Source organism: Capricornis sumatraensis, chromosome 7 (assembly GCF_032405125.1).
Source record: "Capricornis sumatraensis isolate serow.1 chromosome 7, serow.2, whole genome shotgun sequence".
Classification (NCBI taxonomy): Eukaryota; Metazoa; Chordata; class Mammalia; order Artiodactyla; family Bovidae; genus Capricornis; species Capricornis sumatraensis.
In genome coordinates, this window is record NC_091075.1 from 59,748,829 (window position 1) to 59,771,196 (window position 22,368).

At 44.4% G+C, this 22,368-nt stretch overlaps 1 protein-coding gene across 4 annotated transcripts in view; it reads left to right on the forward strand.

Moving 5' to 3' along the window:
- Window positions 1-22,368, forward strand: part of TBC1D1 (TBC1 domain family member 1) — a 217,306-nt gene that overhangs the window by 118,563 nt on the left and 76,375 nt on the right. For 2 of the 4 annotated variants that reach the window (XM_068975380.1, XM_068975382.1), the window contains exons 9-13: window positions 991-1,077; window positions 3,378-3,658; window positions 5,584-5,745; window positions 6,583-6,702; window positions 7,697-7,836. In XM_068975380.1, coding sequence (XP_068831481.1) covers window positions 991-1,077; window positions 3,378-3,658; window positions 5,584-5,745; window positions 6,583-6,702; window positions 7,697-7,836 — 790 coding nt within the window. The remainder of the gene's footprint in view (window positions 1-990; window positions 1,078-3,377; window positions 3,659-5,583; window positions 5,746-6,582; window positions 6,703-7,696; window positions 7,837-22,368) is intronic. The other 2 variants (XM_068975381.1, XM_068975383.1) reach the window with 1 other exon arrangement.

Genomic DNA, 22,368 nt, shown 5'->3' on the forward strand with positions numbered 1-22,368 from the left:
CCGTCTATGGGGTCGCACAGAGTTGGACACGACTGACGCGACTTAGCAGCAGCAGCAGCAGTTCCCTAACCAGGAATCGAACCTGAGCCCCACTACATTGTAAGTGCAGAATCTTAACCACTGGACCACTAGAAAGTCCCCTACTTCCTGCTTTTGTAAATAAAGTTTTATTGCAACACAGCTACCTATTGTCTCAGGATACTTTTCTGCGGAGTTGAGTCATTGCCATGGATACCACATGGTCCACAAAGCCTAAGAGGTTACTAATCTGGTACTTGACAGAAAAAATCTGTGACTGGGAGCTCTACAGGAAGAACATATATACCAATCTGGGAGTTCTTTAACAAATGACTGACTATTGCCCTTCCCCACACTGCCAGCATGAGTATAAATACCTTGATGGCACTTCTAAGAAATCAAAGTTCTCTTTTCTCTCAAAAGTTTCACACCTTTCTGGAACTTGCAGTATCTTCTTATGGTTCTCTTTTCTTTCACAGACCACTCCAATTGAAATTTTTTTTTTGTTAAATTTTATTTTGTGCAAAGATGTTTCTGAGAATTTTACAGCATCCTTACAGATCATTAAAAGCGGTTCATTTACAAAACTGGAGTTGGAGGGGGCCTGCCTTTGAGAGCTCCCAAATGGAGAGGTTGTGGTTTGCGTGTCATAGGCTGGCAGTTCACCATGCTGTGTGACTCAGAGGAGGGTTGTTGAGTGTGCCCACTCAGCGCTTGCTTTTCTTCTAGATGCACTGTCTCCTCTCCTGCCATCATTCCTGTCAAATGACTAATCTTCAGGGTGCTTTGGAGTGTTTAGGTTGGTTTAAAAAAAACAAAAAAAGAAATGTTGATTGTCTTAATGCACATATGTGCTCAGCAGCATTTCTCAAATGCACTTTTCCTGCGGTTATTAAATAGACTAGATTGCTTCTAGCAAATGTCTTTGCAAAAGCCTCAGGAGTCATAACTTGATGGCTTTTCTTTCCATAGGGTAATAAAGCCAGAGGCCTCCAGGAACACTCAGCCAGTTTGGATCTGGACAACTCCACGTCTAGCATGTTCAGTAACACCAGCAAAGTAAGCACGTTTCTTCTTATACGACACCCTGAAGAAACCAACAAATGGGTCTTGCTCGTCTCCTGTACACAGGGCCTATCAGAAGGAGCCAAAGAAGCCTCAGAGCTGCCATCATTAAACGTTTGTTGCTTCCAGATTTCATGATGCAGGTGGAGGGCTGGTTGTGCAGGTCTGCTCTGACACACAAGTTGTGCTTAGCAAAGCAGAGGCCTCTTCCACAGCAAAGAGCAAAATGCACAATTTCAGGCACTGAGATCTAGTTAATCACAAGGTAATCAGTGGATTTCTTTCTTTAGTAGATTTTCCAATGAAATCTAAATGAAATATATTAAAAATAATTTAAGCTGGGAAAACCTCAAACATGAGTTTGTGAATTCTGAGAAGTATGCAGCTTAAATTCTTGTGTCCTTTAGCTGACTCTGTGATTATCATTAAGCATCACGATTTTTATAAATAAGCCTCACCCTTCCATGTCTGCCACCAAGCACAGCTTTGTGGTGATAAGCAAGCCAGCAGTTCTTTTTGGTAACAAACCTGTGTCTATGATGTCGTCGTTTTCATTTTTTGCCTTCTAAACACACTAACATTTAAGCCTGGTTAGCTCACCTTTTTAACCACCAGCAAAGTGGATTTCAGGTTTTATGCTGGGGAGGGCAGAGTGCCCTGGAATGGGAAGAGGAGGAGTTGTTGTGGAGGCCAGCCCCTTACCACAGGAATCGAAGCTGCCATGAGTTCCCCTTTAGGCATGTGGCTTTCCGAGTTTTTAGACCATAACAACATTGTGAAATGGTTCACAAACACATGTACATACATGCTCACACATAAAATTTTACAAAACGATATTTACTGTAAACAGTGTGTGATACATACTGGTATTTTCTATTGTTTTGAAAAGTTTATGGCAGACCGCTAAATTGATGTCACTATGTTCTTTGAACATCCATTGGCCCTTTGAGGTGTAAGATGAAGCTAAAGGTTAACTCTTTCACATAATTTGGAGGGATGTTAATGAGAATTGAGATGAATAGGTTTTCACGGTGGATTGTCTTAGACACATTTTTAAACCTTTAAAGAATCTTGGTAACTGTAGAGTCCTAAAGAATGAAAAATTTACGTTACAGTTAGAGTGATTAACATTTCATAAGGTATTGGGAATTAAGCTTTTTAAATCTAATTTCTGTTACATTAAGTGCTTTTAACCTCTCTCCTTAATAAACATAAATTTAATTTTTTTAAATTAAAATCCTTAATGCCTCTTATTTAAGAGGCCTTCAGTTACAGGTCAGATGAACAGATGGAATTTAGATTCCAGTCCACCGTTTGATGCATTCGCTCCTTTCATGTTGGCTTATTCATCCCTTCTGGCAATTTCAGTAGGGACAAACCGGTATACTTATTTCGTACTTCTTGATTTGAGAAAAATATATCCCCCCTTCCCTTCCACCATTACCCCCTTGGCCACATCCTGGGCATCCAGTGCTAAGTGTAAGTGGTGATAGTTCATTCCTTTGAAAAAGTATTCATCCTAAGAGCCTGTGATATTAAAATATTGTTGTGAGTCCTAACAAATGTTTGAGGACTCAGGAAATTCATTGAGTGCCTAATAAAATAATAACTTATATTTACATAACATTTTACAGTGGACAAGTACTTTTGGTTGTATTATCTTGCTTAATCCTGAAACCCAGTGAGATAAATTTTCACTGTACCCTTTCACAGATGCGGAAATTGAAGTGCAGGAAGAAGTTAAGTGATTTTCTCTGAATCATATCAATAAGTGCCTAGAGAGATATTTTCCATATCTAAGAATAATGTAGGATGCAATTTTAAACACTCAAGATTACCCAGTTAAATCCAAACATTAGCTCAAATTCAGAGAGCTTTAAAAAGTGGGTATCACATGTATGAACACCCTTGGCCAAGATAAAGAAGTTGATTTGTTTAAGCAGTGCAGACAGGTTACACAGCACTCACTAGACTTGTTATAGGCCGTAGGGAAGAGTTTTGTTTTCTGCAAAGAGAACTATTTTGGCTTTGCTTAGGGCAGTTGCTTGTTGTAATTTATGTCCTTCACACTTGAGCTTGGGCAGTTTCCCGTTTTGTCCTGCACACTAGCATTTTGTCTCTGCTGAGGAGGAGGCATAATGGGCCTTTATTGCCTTTTTTGGTGGCCTGTGGATGGGATTATGACCAGAAGATGTGCTTACATATTGAAATGTTTTCCTGCCACTGGAATCAGAGATTTGTAAATGCCACCAGTGCCCTATGATATGTCTGATCTGCTGTCTGTCTGCTACCAGGAGCCGTCTGGCTGTGAAAAGGAGGCCTTATCCACCTCCGAGAGCTGCTTCAGGCTCCTCGGCTCCTCAGACGACCTGTCCAGTGACTCGGAGAGCCAACCCACAGAAGAGCCAGCCCTGCTGTCGCCCAAGCAGGGCTTCCGAAGGCGTGCCAACACCCTGAGTCACGTCCCCGTGGAATGCCAGGAGCCTCCACAGCTGGTGCGAGGGTCTCCAGGGGTCTCGCAAAGGAAACTTGTGAGGTATCACTCAGTGAGCACAGAGACGCCTCATGAACGAAAGTAAGATTTGTTGAAAATGTAGATTTGTTGTATGAATAGCTGGGGCATGTGTTACCGCCAGGTATGTGCATCCCAGGCGTGTCTGTTGGGCGAAAAGGAAACCCGAGTCCGGTTTCACTCTTGGCTTAAAAAGAGAAAACTCAAATCAGTGACGTGTCCCTCTCTCCTTCCTCCCTTGGGAGAGATGTGGTTGTAAGAGATTGCCGTGACTTGTCCAAGTGCAGGGACTGTGAGGAAGCAGGTAAGATGAGCAGAAATGGCCCTTGAGATGCATAGCGGTCTGAGAGGCAGCCCTGGCTGGGAATGCTGCCACTGGCCTAGAGGAGAGCAGCGAGCAGGTGGGCATGAGAGTACTCGTTTGAAGCAGGGGGGTCTGGGTCCCAGTGAAGTGGGGACTCTGTCCCTGCTCTGTCCCTGACTGGCAGAGTTACTTCACTTCACTGCAGGACCCTATTGGAATAGATGGTCTCAAAAATCACCTCCAGTGTGAGAATTCTGGATTCTTCCAGTAACACTTACTGATTTTAATAATTTGGGCCATAGCGAGCAGTTAATGTCCTGCTTCTAGAGCTGGGTCAGCAGTATAGCAGCAGAAGTTCCACTTCCTTCTGGGGTCCCGTGGCAGCTAATTTGACCTCAAGTGTGGGAGACCATGGATGGACACGGGTGTCTGTAAAAATCACTTCAAAAATCTGAAGCTTCTCATGTTGTAAATATGAAACAGGCCGCACCTGTGTATGGCCACGGCCTCCCTCTGGCCAGTGACAACAGAAATCAGGACGTGTCGTGTCCACACAGGGTGGGGAGGCGCTCTGATACGTTGCTGGTGAAGGACGACATGTGCTAGCAGTCTCAGATGAGGCTGTAGAGTCTTTCAGCTTTGTTTCCAGTTGGCTATTGAAAATAGTTACGTGGTTCTTTGGACTTTGGCTGGATAACTGTGATCCCAAAGCACGACCTGCTTCAGAAGCTAATACTCAATTCTGTGATGTTCTAGAGATGAATGTGCCGTGTGATCAGTTGCGTTTAACTCTTTGCAACCCCATAGACTGTAGCCTGCCAGGCTTCTCTGCCCATGGAATTTTCCAGAATACTGGAGTACTGGAGGGGGTTGCCATTTTCTCCTCCAGGGGGTCTTCCCAACCCAGGGATCGAACCTGCATCTCCTCTGTCTCCTGCACCGCAGGCAGATTGTTTACCCATGGAGCCATGACAAGCATAGTTTGAGGCTTTATGGGTTCTCATCATGTTTCTTAAAACCCTGTGCACACACTTCTTTGTTCTGCCTCTCCACTGCACTCCCCTCCCTCTTTTTCTGGCATTTCAGCGGTGATGGAAACCTTCCTATCTGGAGGTTCCTAGTCCTCTTGCTAAAGCCTGCTGTTTCACAAGCCAGAGGTGGCAGGAAATCAGAATTCCTGACCGTCCATTTCCCTTCTCCCCTAAGAACACAGCTTCCTGTAGGGTCGTGTTTGGTGTGGATGGTGAGAGGACGCGGGACTGTCCTCCCCGTCTCCCTGCAGCATGTCTCTTCTGCTCTGCGTGACCCCTCGTGACCTCTCTGCTCACTTTTGCACAGGAAATGAGACCTTGACATTCAAGGCAGCTTATTGTTCATTTTGAAGAGAGATGTATTTCTAAAACTCTGGATTTTGTTTTGCTTTCCTCGGCTTTTAATTAAAATATTTTCCCTGTCAGATCCTAAGAAGGGAGTGGAGGAAATGGATGTCTTGGGGTCATTCCGAGTGTGGGAAGTGATCAGGCAGGACCTTTCATGGCGCCCTCTTGAATGAGCTGCTTTCCCAGTGGGGATGAGGGTGCTAAAGAGGAAAGTACCCGCGGACTGTGACCGCGTGTCCTCTGCTTTTCCGGTGCGGCTCCCTCCCCCTCCCTCTAACTCCCCTGCCTCTCTACTTGCTGTTTAGTGGGAACTGTCCACCTGTTGGCGAGTCTCAAAGTCCTTCAGGTCAGTCTTCAGCTCCTGCTCCTCCACCTCGTCTTAACCCTTCCGCCTCCTCGCCTAATTTTTTTAAGTACCTCAAACATAACCCGAGTGGAGAACAGAGTGGGAATGCCGTGCCAAAGAGGTGAGCTGCCCGCATGGAGTTCAGTGTCGGTGGTCTTCCCAGGACGGTCACGCAGAGAGGGTGTGCTGCATGTCCACGCAGGACCCCAGGGCCACCGCTTGTGTGTGTGTGCGCTTGTTTGGTTGTGCTTTTCTTATTTTCAGTCCATCATTTGAATCCATTTAATTTTGCCATTGATTAATTCCCTCAAAATTATTATGAAAACAATCTTGAGGGCAAGATGTGATACTTCTTTTCACATTCCCCTGCTCTGGTGTGTGTATACACACACACAGACACACACACACACACACACACACACACACAGGTTTAACGGCAATGTGCTTGATTATATAAGTTGCAATTTGTGCCATTTCAGAAACTTCCTCATTAATTTAGAAAACTCATTTTTCTACTTTGAAAAGAAAGAAGCACTTGGGATGATGGACTGAATTTTATTGCTGTGGTTTTGTTTTTATTTGGTCAAAATGCTTAAAATGAGATCTATCCTCTTAACACATTTTTTATGTATTCACATATTACTAATTATATGCGCACTGCTTTGTAAACTGCAGGCACAGTGTTGCACAGCAGATCCTTAGGATTTATTCATCTTGTGTAACTGAATGGACGGATGTTTGTTAATTAGTTCATTGATTCTTTTCATTTAAAATAGTAGAATTTTATTTGACTGAAAATGAAAGTTAAATCTCATTTTGTAAACTGTTTTTGACTTCTTACTTGCTTTAATTTTCTTATCATTAGATGTATAAAATGTGTCTTCTGTTTTGAAGGTTTTGTTTTTACAGTTTGTGTGTTTGTGTTTATCCTAAACTCTTTTTTCAACCATACGCTCAGCATCTCCTACCGTAATGCCCTGCGGAAAAAACTTCATTCCTCTTCCTCTGTGCCAAATTTTCTAAAATTTCTGGCTCCTGTAGATGAAAATAACACCTCTGACTTTATGAACACTCAAAGGTAGGGTTCCATTTAGATACATCAAGTCTGGGTGTGTACGTTGCTTGTTAGACACACAGGGATTTTTTAGCTGTTCTTTTGCCATTTCCAAAATCATTTTCACTAGATCTGTTATATCTTCTTTCTTACACTTTTTTCTTACTGAATGTAATTTAAAAAATATGGAGTCAACTTGTTGTCCAGTTTTGACTAGGATTAGTTTATTTATATTTTGTTATTTTCAGAAAATTAGAGAAAGTCTTCACCATTTCTCTAAGTGATAGGAGTATTTCTGGATAAGCATATATGGCTGCCAGTAAATCAGTCAGGATGTTTGATCTGTAAGTTCAGGTGATCCTTCAGTTGTGGGAATATATTCAGGAGCAACCTACAAGGGTTCCCCAGCTTGTCCTATGAATGGGAAAAAACTTAATGATGGTTATTTATGTATATTGAAAAATACACTTTGTTTTGTCGTTTAAAACATACGGGTATTAAAAGTCATCATTAGCAAGTAGCTGCATCATTATTGCCCTTGCAGGTTCTGTGTAATCTATTTATTTATTTATTTTTTGAGGTAATGCTTGGAGACATAGGGCTATGCTAAGGAGATCTCCTCACACACAGACATGGGGAGGCTGTGACCCTGGTGACGGCGCCCACCCCCCCCCCCCCCACCTTTAGGCCATTTTTCTTTTCTAAAGTGGCATCAAGAGAGGCCCAGTTGGAAGCTAAGGTCCAAACAAGCTAAGGAGCGGAGTTGTAATATTTCTATAATAAAAATAAATTAAGGACATGTAACCATAGTCTACCATAAAGAGCACCCTTTCAGAAAGCAGTTCTGCAGGACTGCTGCCCCACCACCAGCTTGATTGGCACCTGTGGTTATCTAGTCATATTTGCTTGTACAGAGATAATTTATAATTTAGTTCTTGGTTAAAAAAGACAAAAAGTCAAGCTAAAATACCTGCTTGTATCTCCCCACCAGTCATAAATCAACTGTCTTTAATTTTAGGGACTTTGAGTCCAAAGCCGACCACTTCAGTGATGCCAACAGGACCCCCATGAAGACACGGAGACACTCGTGGAGGCAGCAGATCTTCCTTCGGGTGGCCACCCCCCAGAAGGCCTGCGAGTCCCCCAAAAGATACGAAGGTGAGGCCCATCCCCCATGTGAGCCTGGATTCCGGCTTGAGTTTTGTGTTTGGTGAAAGAAGAGGTGAAATGAGATTTCAAGTTAAAGTCATCCCCCGATTTTAAAGTTCCCAGGTTAGGAAGTTCACATGGCAATGCCTGTCACTGTTTTCAGAGGATCCCACATTCCAGGAAGCCTGTAATAACATTCAGCAGCTTACAACACCTTGTGTTACAAACAGTGCTCCTTCTGAGCCTTTGTGACTACCCCCACCCACTCCCCACCCCGGGGAGTGTTGGGAGCTCAGCTCGATGCCCCCACATCCTTCCTTCCCTTCCCAGTACGTTCCCAGGCTTATCCGTTTTCTCCCTCTGCAATCAAGGTGTCAGTTTACACCCTGCCTTAGCATGGTGGGTTTTTTACGTACCCCCACCCCACTGGTCACACTTGTGCTGCTTTGTGCCTTGTTGATTACTGTGCAGCAGTCTGGTGTCACGGAAAGACTCTTTCTCATCATCTTTGTGCCCTCCAAAGAAATGCATGCAGACCTCAGAGATGCAATAAGAAGAATATCTCAGTAAAGCGAATCACATGAATTTTTTGATTTCTCAGTGCACATAAAGGTTATGTTTACACTGTAGTATAGTGTAGACATTACAGTGCAGTCTTTTAAGTGTGCAATAACATTATGTCTCAAAAAAACACACATACCTTAGCTAAAAGACCTTGATTGTTAAAGATGCTAACCATCATCTGATAATTCAAGGTTGCCACAAACATTCAGTTTCTAAAAAAATGCAGTCTCTGTGAAGAACGGTAAAGCTAATAAGCACAGTAAAACAAGAGTAAAGCTAATGAGCACAGTAAAACAAGGTATACCTGTATGTGTGTCCATGGTAAGTCACTTCAGTTGTGTCCGACTCTTTGCAACCCTGTGGACCATAGCCTGTCAGGCTCCTCTGCTAATGGGATTTTCCAGGCAAGAATACTGGAGTGGGTTGCCATACACTCCTCCAGGGGATCTTCCTGACCCAGGAATCCAACCTGCGTCTCTTAATCTCCTGTGTTGGGAGGCGAGTTCTTTTCCACTCGCATTGCGAGTGGTATAGAATGTGCTAAAGTTTATTTTTAGGCTTTTGCATGTTGAGTTATAATGTGAAAGGGGAGTTTAAATGAAGTTCCACTGACTAAAATTAAGATTTTTCTTTGCCCAGTGAGGTCATAAACTTTCAAAATAGATACTTGCTTTACTAAATATTCCTAATCAGAAAGTATTACAAAAGCACAGGGAAACAGTCACTCTCCAAGGATTACTTGAATTCCTCAGATTGCAAGATTGCCTATAGTGTAGACTCACGCTTCTTTTTGTCTCTGAGGACACAGCCAAGGCTGATCTGAGGGTTTTCAGACTAGGTTCCATGTAACTGTCTTGGGAGGAGGTGTGACTATTGGAGGAATCCTTGTTCCCTCCCCGCTCATTGTTTCTTCTCTCTTCCTCCCCACCACTCCCCCCAGAGTTCTTGGTGTTAATTTGGATCCTGAATCTTCTGCCAGATTAAACAAGAACTGGGTTTGGGCTCAGCTAGCTTTGTGATGTAAAACATGTAACTTCATTTGTACTTAGGTCTTTGATTGTAAAATGGTTACAGTAGTGTTGGCTCTTCCTATCTCATGGAATTACATAAAATTATAAATGTGAAAGTACTTTGAAAGCCTAAAGGCATGTCAAATGTAAAGTGGTAGCATTTTTGTTACCATTATTGAGTTTGGAGCACTGATGTGTTTAGGTTCCTATACCGATGTTTCCTGGCAGGAGCAGTGTAAGGGAATACTGGTTTTATTAATTCAGTGTGATTAAAAATTTTTTTTAGTAAATTGAGTTTATTTCAATCTATCATTTTAGAAAGTTTTAAAGATTTTATTTTCATGTTGTAGATTGCCTGCTAATGTTCAACAGCCAGATTGTGTAACCTAGTTCTCTCTTTTTTAAAAAATTCTTTAGTTAAAATTCTGAGGCAGAGGGGTCTGCTAGGGTAGGTGGCGATAGAAGGGTGGTGGCCATTTCACCAGGCAGATAAAAGGCACAGCTCCTGGTTGGAGCTCTGACCTCTGAGGAAATATGGTGTCCTCAGGCCCCACCCTGGTGCCACTCTGCTCTGGTGTTGGAAATAACCCGAGTTTCTGGACAGGACGGACACTCCTAACTCCCAGTCGGTGTCTGGGGGGACCTGAGTCAGAAGGTTAGTCAGTGCTGGTGAACACTCTGTCCTCTGGAGAACCCCAAGATAAACTGGGCGAGGAGACTGCACTGTGGGCAGCGTGAGCGCGTGCGATCCTGTGTCACCCCAGCACCTAGAAGAGGGATGGGAGGAACACCACTGTCTGTGTCTGAGTTCTCCCTTTGAAAGTGAAGCAGGAAACTATTAAATCAGTTTAGTCTGGGAATATTGTTAGAAATGGATATTTAACTCCATGTTGTATTCTTACGATGGTCTTTGCAGGAGACAGCGTTTTTTGATGACTTTTGGATACTCTGAAACAGCTGGGCAGAAGCATGCAGGTGATGAGACGGGATCTGTGGTTATTGCCCCAGAGGTTATTGCCACACTGATTGAAATAAGGGAGTGTGATGTTTTTACTGACAGTGTGAAAAATGTTCCGAATTCATAATGTTAGAAAAAACCAGTGGTGCAAATGTGTCTGGTATAGTCACCACTCCTGTGTGGAAGTCACTCTGGTGGTCCCACTGGAAGCTGCTCTGGCTTCGGCCCCTCCACCGGGGGCCGCCGTGGAGCTGCTCACCCACATCTTCCTGCCGCTGGAGCTCTGGGGGACCTCTGGGCTGAGCAATCAGGGTTTTGATTGTCTGCGATCATGGTGAGCCGGTGGCCAAGCCTTCTGGCCGGGCTGCTGTGAACAGGCCCCATGCTGCAGAGGGCTCTTCCTTTCTTTGGGGGAGTGGAAGGTGGGGGCAGAGGGGAGAGGAAGGGACCAGAGGGAAGGAGACCCAGGAGGGGACCCTGAGTTGTGATTTGTGATCGCAACCACAGAACAGCAATAACACCAGACATGGAGTTCGCTGTCTGACAACAGGGCCCCCGTGTGGCAGTGGCGGTAGTGTGTGGGGACTGGTGGCGCTCGAAGTGTGTGATGTCTTTAGTGTATTCAGATGTGTAACATGTACTGACAGTGCGTTCAAACACTCAGCGCAGTGGCCAGGAGTGTGTTATGGGCCATGGACAGCTGTGTGGAGCAGCCTGGCCTACTCTGGAGTGGCTCTAATGAGCTTCCTTAGATGGGGCCACATCCTGTCTCCCTGTGGTTCCATCCCTCCTTTCTCCTGGTCTCTAAGCCACACAGAATGCACTTGGTTTGTACTTCCTTTCTTCAGATGACAGAGGGTCATGGGGGTGCTGCTTCCTCTGAAACTCTTCTCCAGGCTGACTGCCCTCAGTCCTTCGCCCCGGCACAGTGTTACTGCCGAGTCCCCTCTAATCAGAGTCCTGTCCCTGAGCATAGTCGGCCCCTGAGGAACCCAGAACCCAGCTCCGCGTCCCTCCGTCTCCCACCCATGCAGCGCATTCCTCTCTAGGTAGACAAGGTCACTTTCGTAGCCTCTCTCTGCTTTAGGTGATTAACTCACATTCTTGGCTCTTACCATATCTTGTGCCCTGGGGCGTGAACTGTTATTTCAAAATTGGACCGAGTCCCAGCTGGTCTTGATGGAGAAAGATTTCTAAGGCAGTGTTCATCTAGTTCACACCTGTGAAGTGTGACAGTGTCATCCAGTCCTTTGGGGGTGGTGCTGAAGCTCATGCTGGTGGCCAGTGCGTTGTGGCAAGCTGTGTAAAGTTAACGAGGCTTGCCCTCGGTGTCTCTCTGTGATGGAACAGTACTACGCACCGCAGGCTCTGCCCTCTGCTCCTTTGCCCCCATCCTCACTGATCGTCAGGGCCCAGACTATGCAGCTGCTGTTGGCTTTCCCACTGTCTGCTGCAGGAAGGTGTCCCAGGGAACCTGATGCTGCCCTGGGTGACGGGCATGGCACAGTGTCCTGGCCTCTCTGAGAGAGGCTTCTGCTTGGAACCCTCATGCTTGCCATGTGGGCTCCTTCCTGAGGCCTGTGCTTGGGCTGTTCCCTCTGCCTGGACTGCTTCCTCCCCGCCCCACCCCCCCACACACCCCCAAATCCCCATGAGTAACCCCCCACCTGCTTCAGATTATTGCTGAACATCATCTTTTCACTGAGGCTGCAGCAGCCACTCTACTTCAAGTTGCACCCCCATCCCTTTAGATATTCCTCATCTCCTTACTGTGATTTTTTCCATAGCCTTTCTCACTTTGAAACATACTCTGGTTATTTGCTTAAGCATTATCTTTATCATCAGGTTCCTCCAGCCCCCAGGCTCCATGACTTCTAAGGGAAGCAAGTAGCCTGCTCAGATTCTTAGAAACATAATACTTGGTCCTTAGTGATTTCTCAACTCCTTCCTTCTTCCTGCTTATGTCCTTTTTGCTCTTAACAGAATTAAGAAATGCTGTCTTGCCTGGAGAATCCCAGGGACGGGGGAGCCTGGTGGGCTGCCATCTCTGGGTTCGCACAGAGTCGGACACGACTGAAGCGACTTAGCAGCAGCAGCAGCCTTTTAAATTATATGGTAGGAACTCTTCGTATAAAATAGAGAAGAGAAAATAAAAACACAACTCTTGAGTTGCTGTAATAATTAACACATCACACCCTTATTTTTGGCCAGTGCTTTACATGAGTTGTTTCCTTTAATTCCCAGTCAACCTTATGAAGGTCAGTGTTCTTATTACACCAGTTTCACAGATGAGGGAGCAGAGGCTTGGAGTGGGTGAAGTCACTTACCCAAAGCACAGAACTGGTGGGCAGGACTGGAGCCATGGGCCCGTGCCCCACGGGTCCCATGAAACCACACCCCAGCCGGGAAGTTGGGTGTGGCGCTGTGGGCCTGCTTCTCTCTGTGTGGGGTGTTTGTTTTCAGCCTGCCCCTGTGTCCCGTTGCTGGCCAGGCAGCGACACGTTTCAGAGCATTTTGACATAGAGACTTGCCTTCAGTTAATCATCTTCCTTCCCCATGTGTTAGCCCTGGGACTAGGGTGCGCTGGGAGGGAGGTTGATCTCTTTATATCTGTCTGAATTTTCTTCTGACAGATCAAGCATCTTTATCCTCTGCCATTGTCTGCTTCCCAACCTTAAGGTGCAGAGAGCAGCGTTTCCACTGTGGGCTTGGGACCACTTGGGCTCACATACCTTCTGTGTGTTTACCTCCAGCTATGAGACCTCCAGATCCACAGGCAGTTGAGAGCCCCAGAGATCACTGCATCAACCAGACCATGCCAGGCAGAGTGCATGCTATCAGGGGTGCCCCTGGGTGTCTGTCTGCTCCACCTTGTGGGGGGCACCCGCGACAGCCCAGGTGTCTGCAGCCCATGGCATGAGAGACACAAAAGTCTGCTTGTAAGGCGCACTTAGCACATGCCTTTTACAATATTTTTGGTACTCAGAGCGACTGTGACTTCTTTGCATTTATATTCTGGTACTGCAAACTTCAGTTAAACAGGCAAGTTTAACCTTTCTTCAAGGTAAAAAAAAAAATTGAAACAGGGATATTTGTACTGTCCCGTCTATTTTGTCCCACTTAGAAAATACTAATAAAGCAAACCCTTAATTTAAAAACCATGGTATTTGCAGAGCAGTAAGGATAAGTGAAGGATAAATAGAATTTTCTATAATTTGGGGGTTCTGATTTAAAAATTAAAAAAATTTTTTTGGCCACACCCCATGGCAAGTTGGGACAGGTATGGGTTCTGACCAGAGATTGAACCGTCTGCTTTGGAAGCATGGAGTCTCAACCAGTGGACCACCAGGAAAGTCCCCCTGATTTTTTTTTTTTTTTTTTTTTGAGCAAAGACACTGAGATTTTATTGGTGTTGATTGACATCTTTCACACATTGAGGACAATCCCAAAATGTCCTATTAAAATATGTACTTAATTTTTAGATTCAAAATATTACCATAAACATTCAACTAACATTATTATCTCAATAGACAGTTGGTACCAGTAAGCACAAATAGTGAGAATGTAGGCAAGTGAGGAAGTAGATTTAATTAACAGCCTTCAGGCTCAAAGCTTTTTACAGCTATGCATCTGGTGTTGTAATACCTTTTTTTTTTTTTTAATTTTTTTATTTTTTTTTTAATTTTAAAATCTTTAATTCTTACATGTGTTCCCAAACATGAACCCCCCTCCCCTCCCTCCCCATAACATCTCAGTGGGTCATCCCCATGCACCAACCCCAAGCAAGCTGTATCCTGCGTCAGACATGGACTGGCGATTCAATTCTTACATGATAGTATACATGATAGAATGCCATTCTCCAAAATCATCCCACCCTCTCCCTCTCCCTCTGAGTCCAAAAGTCCGTTATACACATCTGTGTCTTTTTTCCTGTCTTGCATACAGGGTCGTCATTGCCATCTTTCTAAATTCCATATATATGTGTTAGTATACTGTATTGGTGTTTTTCTTTCTGGCTTACTTCACTCTGTATAATCGGCTCCAGTTTCATCCATCTCATCAGAACTGATTCAAATGAATTCTTTTTAACGGCTGAGTAATACTCCATTGTGTATATGTACCACACCTTTCTTATCCATTCATCTGCTGATGGACATCTAGGTTGTTTCCATGTCCTGGCTATTATAAACAGTGCTGCGATGAACATTGGGGTACATGTGTCTCTTTCAATTCTGGTTTCCTCACTGTGTATGCCCAGCAGTGGGATTGCTGGGTCATAAGGTAGTTCTATTTGCAATTTTTTAAGGAATCTCCACACTGTTCTCCATAGTGGCTGTACTAGTTTGCATTCCCACCAACAGTGTAGGAGGGTTCCCTTTTCTCCACACCCTGTCCAGCATTTATTGCTTGCAGATTTTTGGATCGCAGCCATTCTGACTGGTGTGAAGTGGTACCTCATTGTGGTTTTGATTTGCATCTCTCTGATAATGAGTGATGCTGAGCATCTTTTCATGTGTTTGTTAGCCATCTGTACGTCTTCTTTGGAGAAATGTCTATTTAGTTCTTTGGCCCATTTTTTGATTGGGTCGTTTATTTTTCTGGAATTGAGCTGCATAAGTTGCTTGTATATTTTTGAGATTAGTTGTTTGTCAGTTGCTTCATTTGCTATTATTTTCTCCCATTCAGAAGGCTGTCTTTTCACCTTGCTTATAGTTTCCTTTGTTGTGCAGAAGCTTTTAATTTTAATTAGATCCCATTTGTTTATTTTTGCTTTTATTTCCAGTATTCTGGGAGGTGGATCATAGAGGATCCTGCTGTGATTTATGTCTGAGAGTGTTTTGCCTATGTTCTCCTCTAGGAGTTTTATAGTTTCTGGTCTTACATTTAGATCTTTAATCCATTTTGAGTTTATTTTTGTGTGCGGTGTTAGAAAGTGATCTAGTTTCATTCTTTTACAAGTGGTTGACCAGTTTTCCCAGCACCACTTTTTAAAGAGATTGTCTTTACTCCATTGAATATTCTTGCCTCCTTTGTCAAAGATAAGGTGTCCATATGTGTGTGGATTTATCTCTGGGCTTTCTATTTTGTTCCATTGATCTATATGTCTGTCTTTGTGCCAGTACCATACTGTTTTGATGACTGTGGCTTTGTAGTAGAGCCTGAAGTCAGGCAAGTTGATTCCTCCAGTTCCATTCTTCTTTCTCAAGATTGCTTTGGCAATTCGAGGTTTTTTGTATTTCCATACAAATCTTGAAATTATTTGTTCTAGTTCTGTGAAAAATATGGCTGGTAGCTTGATAGGGATTGCATTGAATTTGTAGATTGCTTTGGGTAGTATACTCATTTTCACTATATTGATTCTTCCAATCCATGAACATGGTATATTTCTCCATCTATTAGTGTCCTCTTTGATTTCTTTCATCAGTGTTTTATAGTTTTCTATATATAGGTCTTTAGTTTCTTTGGGTAGATATATTCCTAAGTATTTTATTCTTTTCGTTGCAATGGTGAATGGAATTGTTTCCTTAATTTCTTTTTCTACTTTCTCATTATCAGTGTATAGGAATGCAAGGGATTTCTGTGTGTTGATTTTATATCCTGCAACTTTACTGTATTCATTGATGAGCTCTAGTAATTTTCTGGTGGAGTCTTTAGGGTTTTCCATGTAGAGGATCATGTCGTCTGCAAACAGTGAGAGTTTTACTTCTTCTTTTCCAGTTTGGATTCCTTTTATTTCTTTTTCTGCTCTGATTGCTGTGGCCAAAACTTCCAGAACTATGTTGAATAGTAGCGGTGAAAGTGGACACCCTTGTCTTGTTCCTGACTTTAGGGGAAATGCTTTCAATTTTTCACCATTGAGGATAATGTTTGCTGTGGGTTTGTCATATATAGCTTTTATTATGTTGAGGTATGTTCCTTCTATTCCTGCTTTCTGGAGAGTTCCCCTGATTTTTATAGATGGGTTAAAACCTGGAGAGAAAGCTGTTGGTGACTAGGGAGTGTGACTCCAACTAAATATATTGTAAAGAGAGAGGAAAGGACAAGGCCAGGCAGTGTGGACAGAGGCGGGTAGATTAGACTGAGCAAATACTGCCTGAGAGTCAGCTTGTCGCATACTCAGGGGTGTGTGACTTTGTGCAAAATCCCTATGAAATAATTAAGTTGCAGGAATCTGAACTTTATGTTTGGAGACCTATCTGAAGTTGGTGGACAGTTATTTTCCATTTAGAAATTTACTTAGAAATATTTAGTAGATCCAGCATGCTGCTGCTGCTGCTGCTGCTGCTGCTGCTGCTACTAAGTCACTTCAGTCGTGTCTGACTCTGTGCGACCCCATAGACGGCAGCCCACCAGGCTCCCCCGTCCCTGGGATTCTCCAGGCAAGAACACTGGAGTGGGTTGCCATTTCCTTCTCCAGTGCATGAAAGTGAAACGTGAAAGTGAAGTCGCTCAGTCGTGTCCAACTCTTAGCGACGCTATGGACTGCAGCCTACCAGGCTCCTTCATCCATGGGATTTTCCAGGCAAGAGTACTGAAGTGGGGTGCCATTTCCTTCTCCAAGATCCAGCATAAATATTCCTAAATCCCAGGCTGTTTTTTTTTTTTTTTTACTTGACACAGACCAGTTGGTCTCTTGTAGGGATTCCCACTTGAAGTTATTTTAGCAGAGTCCAGCAGGGTGATTTCCATTCTGACCCCCAGAGGCAGTGGAGTGGATGGGGGCTCTCTGCTTTTCAGCTGGTAGGTCATGTCAGCAGCATCACTGCATCGCAGGGAAACTGCAGTAGAAGTAGGACTGTCACCAGTTTGTGCTTGAAGACTTGGTGAGGCAGACTTTTTTGTGATAAAACAAACATAGGTAGATCATAAAGTGGAATACTAAAAGCTGTGTAGTGTTTTACATTTAAAGCAGAGTCCTCACTGATGCTCTGAATTTATGGCCACTCATGGCTGGTGCCCCAGGACCCCTAGGGAAAAAGCGTTCTCTCTTTGTGTTACCAGTTCTTTGGGTGAAAGGTTTGTGAGAGACTGGGTATGTGGAAGGTCCATACTTGGTAAACTGTAAACTTGATGATTGAGGGTGGTGGTATGGGGTTCAGTGAAATCTTGTTACAGGGCAGAGCCCTGAAGGTTGGATGTGTTTAAGGCTGCTTTTAGGGCAGACATAGCAGTTCCGTTTGCTGATGTCTGTATAACGGCCCTTTGTCACTTCCAAAGCCTTCCCACTATTGGTCCCCACCACAGGCCTGCTCTGAAGGTTCAGGGGGCAGGGATACTGTCGTCCCTCAGGTGGGAGTGAACATGCCTGTGGGTTATGTGGCTGTCTCTGGATCGTGACCTAGAACAGCACTTCACACACTGCCATTGTGCTCAGAGGCCTCTGGTGATCTCAGTAAAGGCCGATTCTGGTGCCTGGATCTGGGTGGGTCCAGAGGGCAGTTTCTGACAGGCTCCCTGGTGATACTGGTCCACTATGAGTGGCAGGCGCTTAGAACAAGCGCCTGTGGTCCATCCAGCCCAGACCGTCTAGCCCTTGGTCAGGACTCCTGTGTGTGTCTGCTCCTGTAGATGGCCCAAGGTGTCGCCCACATGTGTCGGACCTCAGATGGATCTAGGTCATAAGTGACCTAGATTTTTTGAGAGGATTTGTGCTGCCTGGAGACGCAAAGAGTTGATCTGGTGGGAAAATGGACTGATACAAAACATGTGGTAATAGGGATAAAGAAGAATCTGACAGCATGCCAAGTGAAGCTAAACATATGGCATCTGCCTCGTCCCTGCTATTTCACTTGCAGGCGAGCTTTGTCTCCTGGGCGGCAGCCGGGCACAGAGACTACGCAGGTGTTTGCTTTCTTAGCTGTGGGCTCTGACCTAATCATCAGGTCTACAAAAAATGCTGAAAATCAACTTTTGACTAGATGTTCGGTAGTAGAAATACTCCATGGTTTTTCCTCCTAGTGCTTCATACAAAAAAAGCCACAATTCTTTGTTGTTAAGAAATGATTTTTTAGGTAACTCCCAACTATGGAATGGGGGGAAATTCCTTTACTTACCTCTGTGTGCCAAGGAACAATTTTAGTCTTGGTTCAATGCCTTTCATTTAAGCATTTCAGGTTATACTGTGCATTTACCAATTTTGCCAACAATAGAAGCAGTCAAATTTTTACATGTCTTATTTAAAAAAAAGGAAAAGGAAAACTCATCTAATATAGATTAGACTTATTGATTTGAAACCCGTTGTATAAGTAAATAATCCAGTGAAGCTGAAGTTCAAAGGGTTTTTGTGTTGTGAATATAGCTGTGTCAATATGCCTATTTTATGACACAGTTAAATCAGTTGGATTAGATATTAGGTGTAAACAGTAATGGCAAAACCAAGGAGTATAATCAGAATCTTCATTATGACTATTTTATGTTGTGAAAAATGTAGAAACTGTTGTATTACTATGATTTATTTTATATTGTTCATGGCAAATTTTCAAGAATTTATATGCCACTGGGAAATTTTAACAGATGGTAAATAAGTAGAATGACTGCAAGTAGGACTTAACTGGAACCCGTAAGCGTCAGGGTGACCCTTGTTTTGATCCCCAGTTCTCGGCATTCACTGTGCGTCAGTCACATGGGGAGACTTAGCATGTGGGCCACACCTGCCCCTCTGCGCTCCTCATATCAAGGGCTGGCGATGGGCCTTGGGCTTGAATCCTCCTGTCTTTGTAAACCCACCCAAAACATCCTAACTGTGGGGAACCGCTGTTTTAGTTAAATGTAAGAGGGTGGCTGCAAGGAGATCCAACCAGTCCATTCTGAAGGAGATCAGCCCTGGGATTTCTTTGGAAGGAATGATGCTGAAGCTGAAACTCCAGTACTTTGGCCACTTCATGCGAAGAGTTGACTCATTGGCAAAGATTCTGATGCTGGGAGGGATTGGGGGCAGGTGGAGAAGGGGACGGCAGAGGATGAGATGGCTGGATAGCATCACCAACTCAATGGACGTGAGTCTGAGTGAACTCCGGGAGTTGGTGATGGACAGGGAGGCCTGGTGCGCTGCAATCATGGGGTCGCAAAGACGTGACTGAGCGACTGAACTGAACTGAAGAGGACGACTTGAAACACTGTCGCCGCTTGGTGGCAGTGTTGCTCCCTGCGTCTTGCTGGCCCTTTCTTTTTCCAATCCCAGGAAAGCGTGCTTTCTTTTTTCCCCGTGTTTTTGTTTTTGGTCTTGTTTTTGTTATAGTACGTACCTTCCTCGCTGATTTGCAGCTTATTTGAATGAGGAGAGTACCTTCTGAAATCGAAATGTTTTTCTTTCATTTTCCACAAGGTTTTAGGGAGTGGGCAAAACAAGGAAGAGAAAAACAGTCCCTGATTGCCAGAGACACAAGACTTTCTAAGATTGTTCTTAACCTACTTTCCATATAATTTTGCTTTTCCGTGGTCAATACAGACTAGGTTCAAGATAAAATACTGCCCCACTGGGAATGGAGTGTTCATGAATTTCAGTAGTTTGAAGCTACTAGATTTTTCTCCTTTAACTGTGCTTTTTGGTACATCATTATAGGTGGGGAAGCCACAGTGAATGGCTAGATTTGACCTCAGTCTGCGTTTTTGAGGCCTCATATCAGTTGTAAATTAGCCTGATTGAGCCTTTCCTGGTCAACCATTGGCATTTAAAAGTCAGTCCTTACTCTTTATGCAGAGGTTGGCTCTAAGGGTTGATGGAGATGCAGAGACAAAATTTCAGTCTCTGCTGTTGGTAGGAAGGGGACGGAGGGCCAAGGGCTTGGGTACCCAAGGTCCTGGAGTCGGGAGACCAGGGTGTGAATCCTGCTTACAGCACCTTGGAAACTCCTCCTCAGGGCTCATCTAACTCTCAGAGCCTGTTCGCCTTCAGGATTAGAGTCCAGAGTCAAAGATCTTGATTTGTCGTCTTAGAACTTTAATCTGTGGATACTGGGGAGCCACTGACATTTGTAAGACAAGGAAATGGTAGGTAGTATGAAACTGTTCTCAGGGGGATATAATCTGTAGACATACCTGAACTTGAAACAGCCTCAAAATTGGGGCAGGACTAGGGTGAGGCAGTCAGGTGCTCTGAGTGCGAAATTTAAGGAGGCAGTCGCTTTTAGGGTCCTGCAAGTATGGACCCTGTGCGCACATGACCCTGACAGTGAGTGCCTCCTGTATATTTTGCATCCTAGGGGCCCACCTTCCTCACCCTACTCCTGGTCTTAGGTGAGTGTACACTGCCTCCCTACAGCCAGGACACCGCTGCCTGGGAGGTTTAGATTAGCTTAAAGAGGAGTCCTTGGCAAGAAACTCGTGTTTTGGTTTGTTTGTTTGTTTGTTTTTAAAGCTTGATTGAGCTAAAATTCATATACAGTTCACCCATTTAAAGTACACAGTATATTTTTCTGTATTTATAGGGTTGTGGAACCATCGCTGCAGTCTAATTTTAAATTACTTTTTGTCCCCCAGACAGAAAGCCATAGCTGTCACTTTCCAAAACCACTCCCCTTTCCCCTAAACCCGAGACAACCCCCCATCATCTTTCTGTCTCTGTAGATCTGCCTGTTCTGGACATTGTATGAAAACAGAATCGTGCGGTATGTGATGTGTCTAGCGGTGTTTTCAGGTGCATCGTGTTATGTGCGTACCGGCGCTTCATTCTTCTGTACGGTCAGTTACTACTCCATTGTATAGGTGGGCCTCGAATACAGTCACTTACCTTCCGGCTGTAATGCGCCTGTGAACTTTCATGTGCTTAGTGTTGTGCGGTCACGTACTGAGAAAGGGTTTTAATGGTGAGTATGGAAGCGCCTTCTCTGGGGGGTTTGAGTTGTCACTTGTAATTCTGACCTTGGGGGTGGTTAGGCCAGTGAGGGTGGGTGAGCCTCCGTACTGCTGGCCTTGTTTGCCTTTCTTCCCCTGTGGACTGAGGGGAGAGTGCAGGGGCGGGGGGACTCTGGTGTTGCCCCCAGAAGCACCTGGGAAGGTGAGGGTGGGGCTGCCTCTGTCGGGGCTCCCGCTCTCCCACTCCAGGTCAGTGACATTGGCCCAGGGCTGCGTTTCTTTCTACCGTCCTAGGACTGTGTGCCCGGGATCCCTTGAAGAAGTTACAGAAACACAGACTGCTGTTCCTCATTCCTGAAGTTTCTTGGTGGAGCCTAAGGTTGTGCAATGCTTACAAGTTCTGGGGACCACACTTTGAGGTCCTCTGGATGTCACAAGCTGCAGCAGCTGATAGGCAGGGGTACATCCTATTCTGATTTAAACTCATGCCAAAATGCCTCGAGTGGTTGTTAGTAAAATAAGTGAATTGAAAATTAGAAATATGTTCTATGGTGGATTATGAAATAGCCAATAAATCCCATCTTGTTTGCAATAAAACTCACCAAACATCAATAGTAGCCATTGTAATTATCCTTATCATGTATTAAGCATTAGCGTTTGCACTTTCAGAGTTAGATGGTAATTCTCACACTGACTCTATGCAGTCAGTACTATGCCCGATATTTTCAAGGAGAGGAGGCTAGCAATATTAAATAACGTGCCCATAGCTCCACACACTTAGTTCTTATAGCTGCGATTCCAATCAAGCTGTGCTGTGCTTAGTTGCTCAGCTGTGTCCGACTCTTTGCGATCCCATGGACTGTAGCCCGCCACACTCCTCTGTCCATGGAGATTTTGTAGGCAAGAATACTGGAGTGGGTTGCCATGCCCTCCTCCAGGGGATCTTCCCAACCCAGGGATCGAACCCAGGTCTCTTGCACTGTAGGCAGATTCTTTACCGTCTGAGCCCCCAGGGAAGTCTAAGAATACTGGAGTGGTAACCTATCCCTTCTCCAGGGGATTTTCCCGACCTCAGAATCAAACCAGGGTCTCCATCATTGCAGGCAGATTCTTTACCAGCTGAGCTACCAGGGAAGCCCCCAATCAGGTTGGCTGTACTCTAAATCCAGTCTCTTAATCACAGTATGGAGCTCTTGACGGTTTTAGGAATAAATT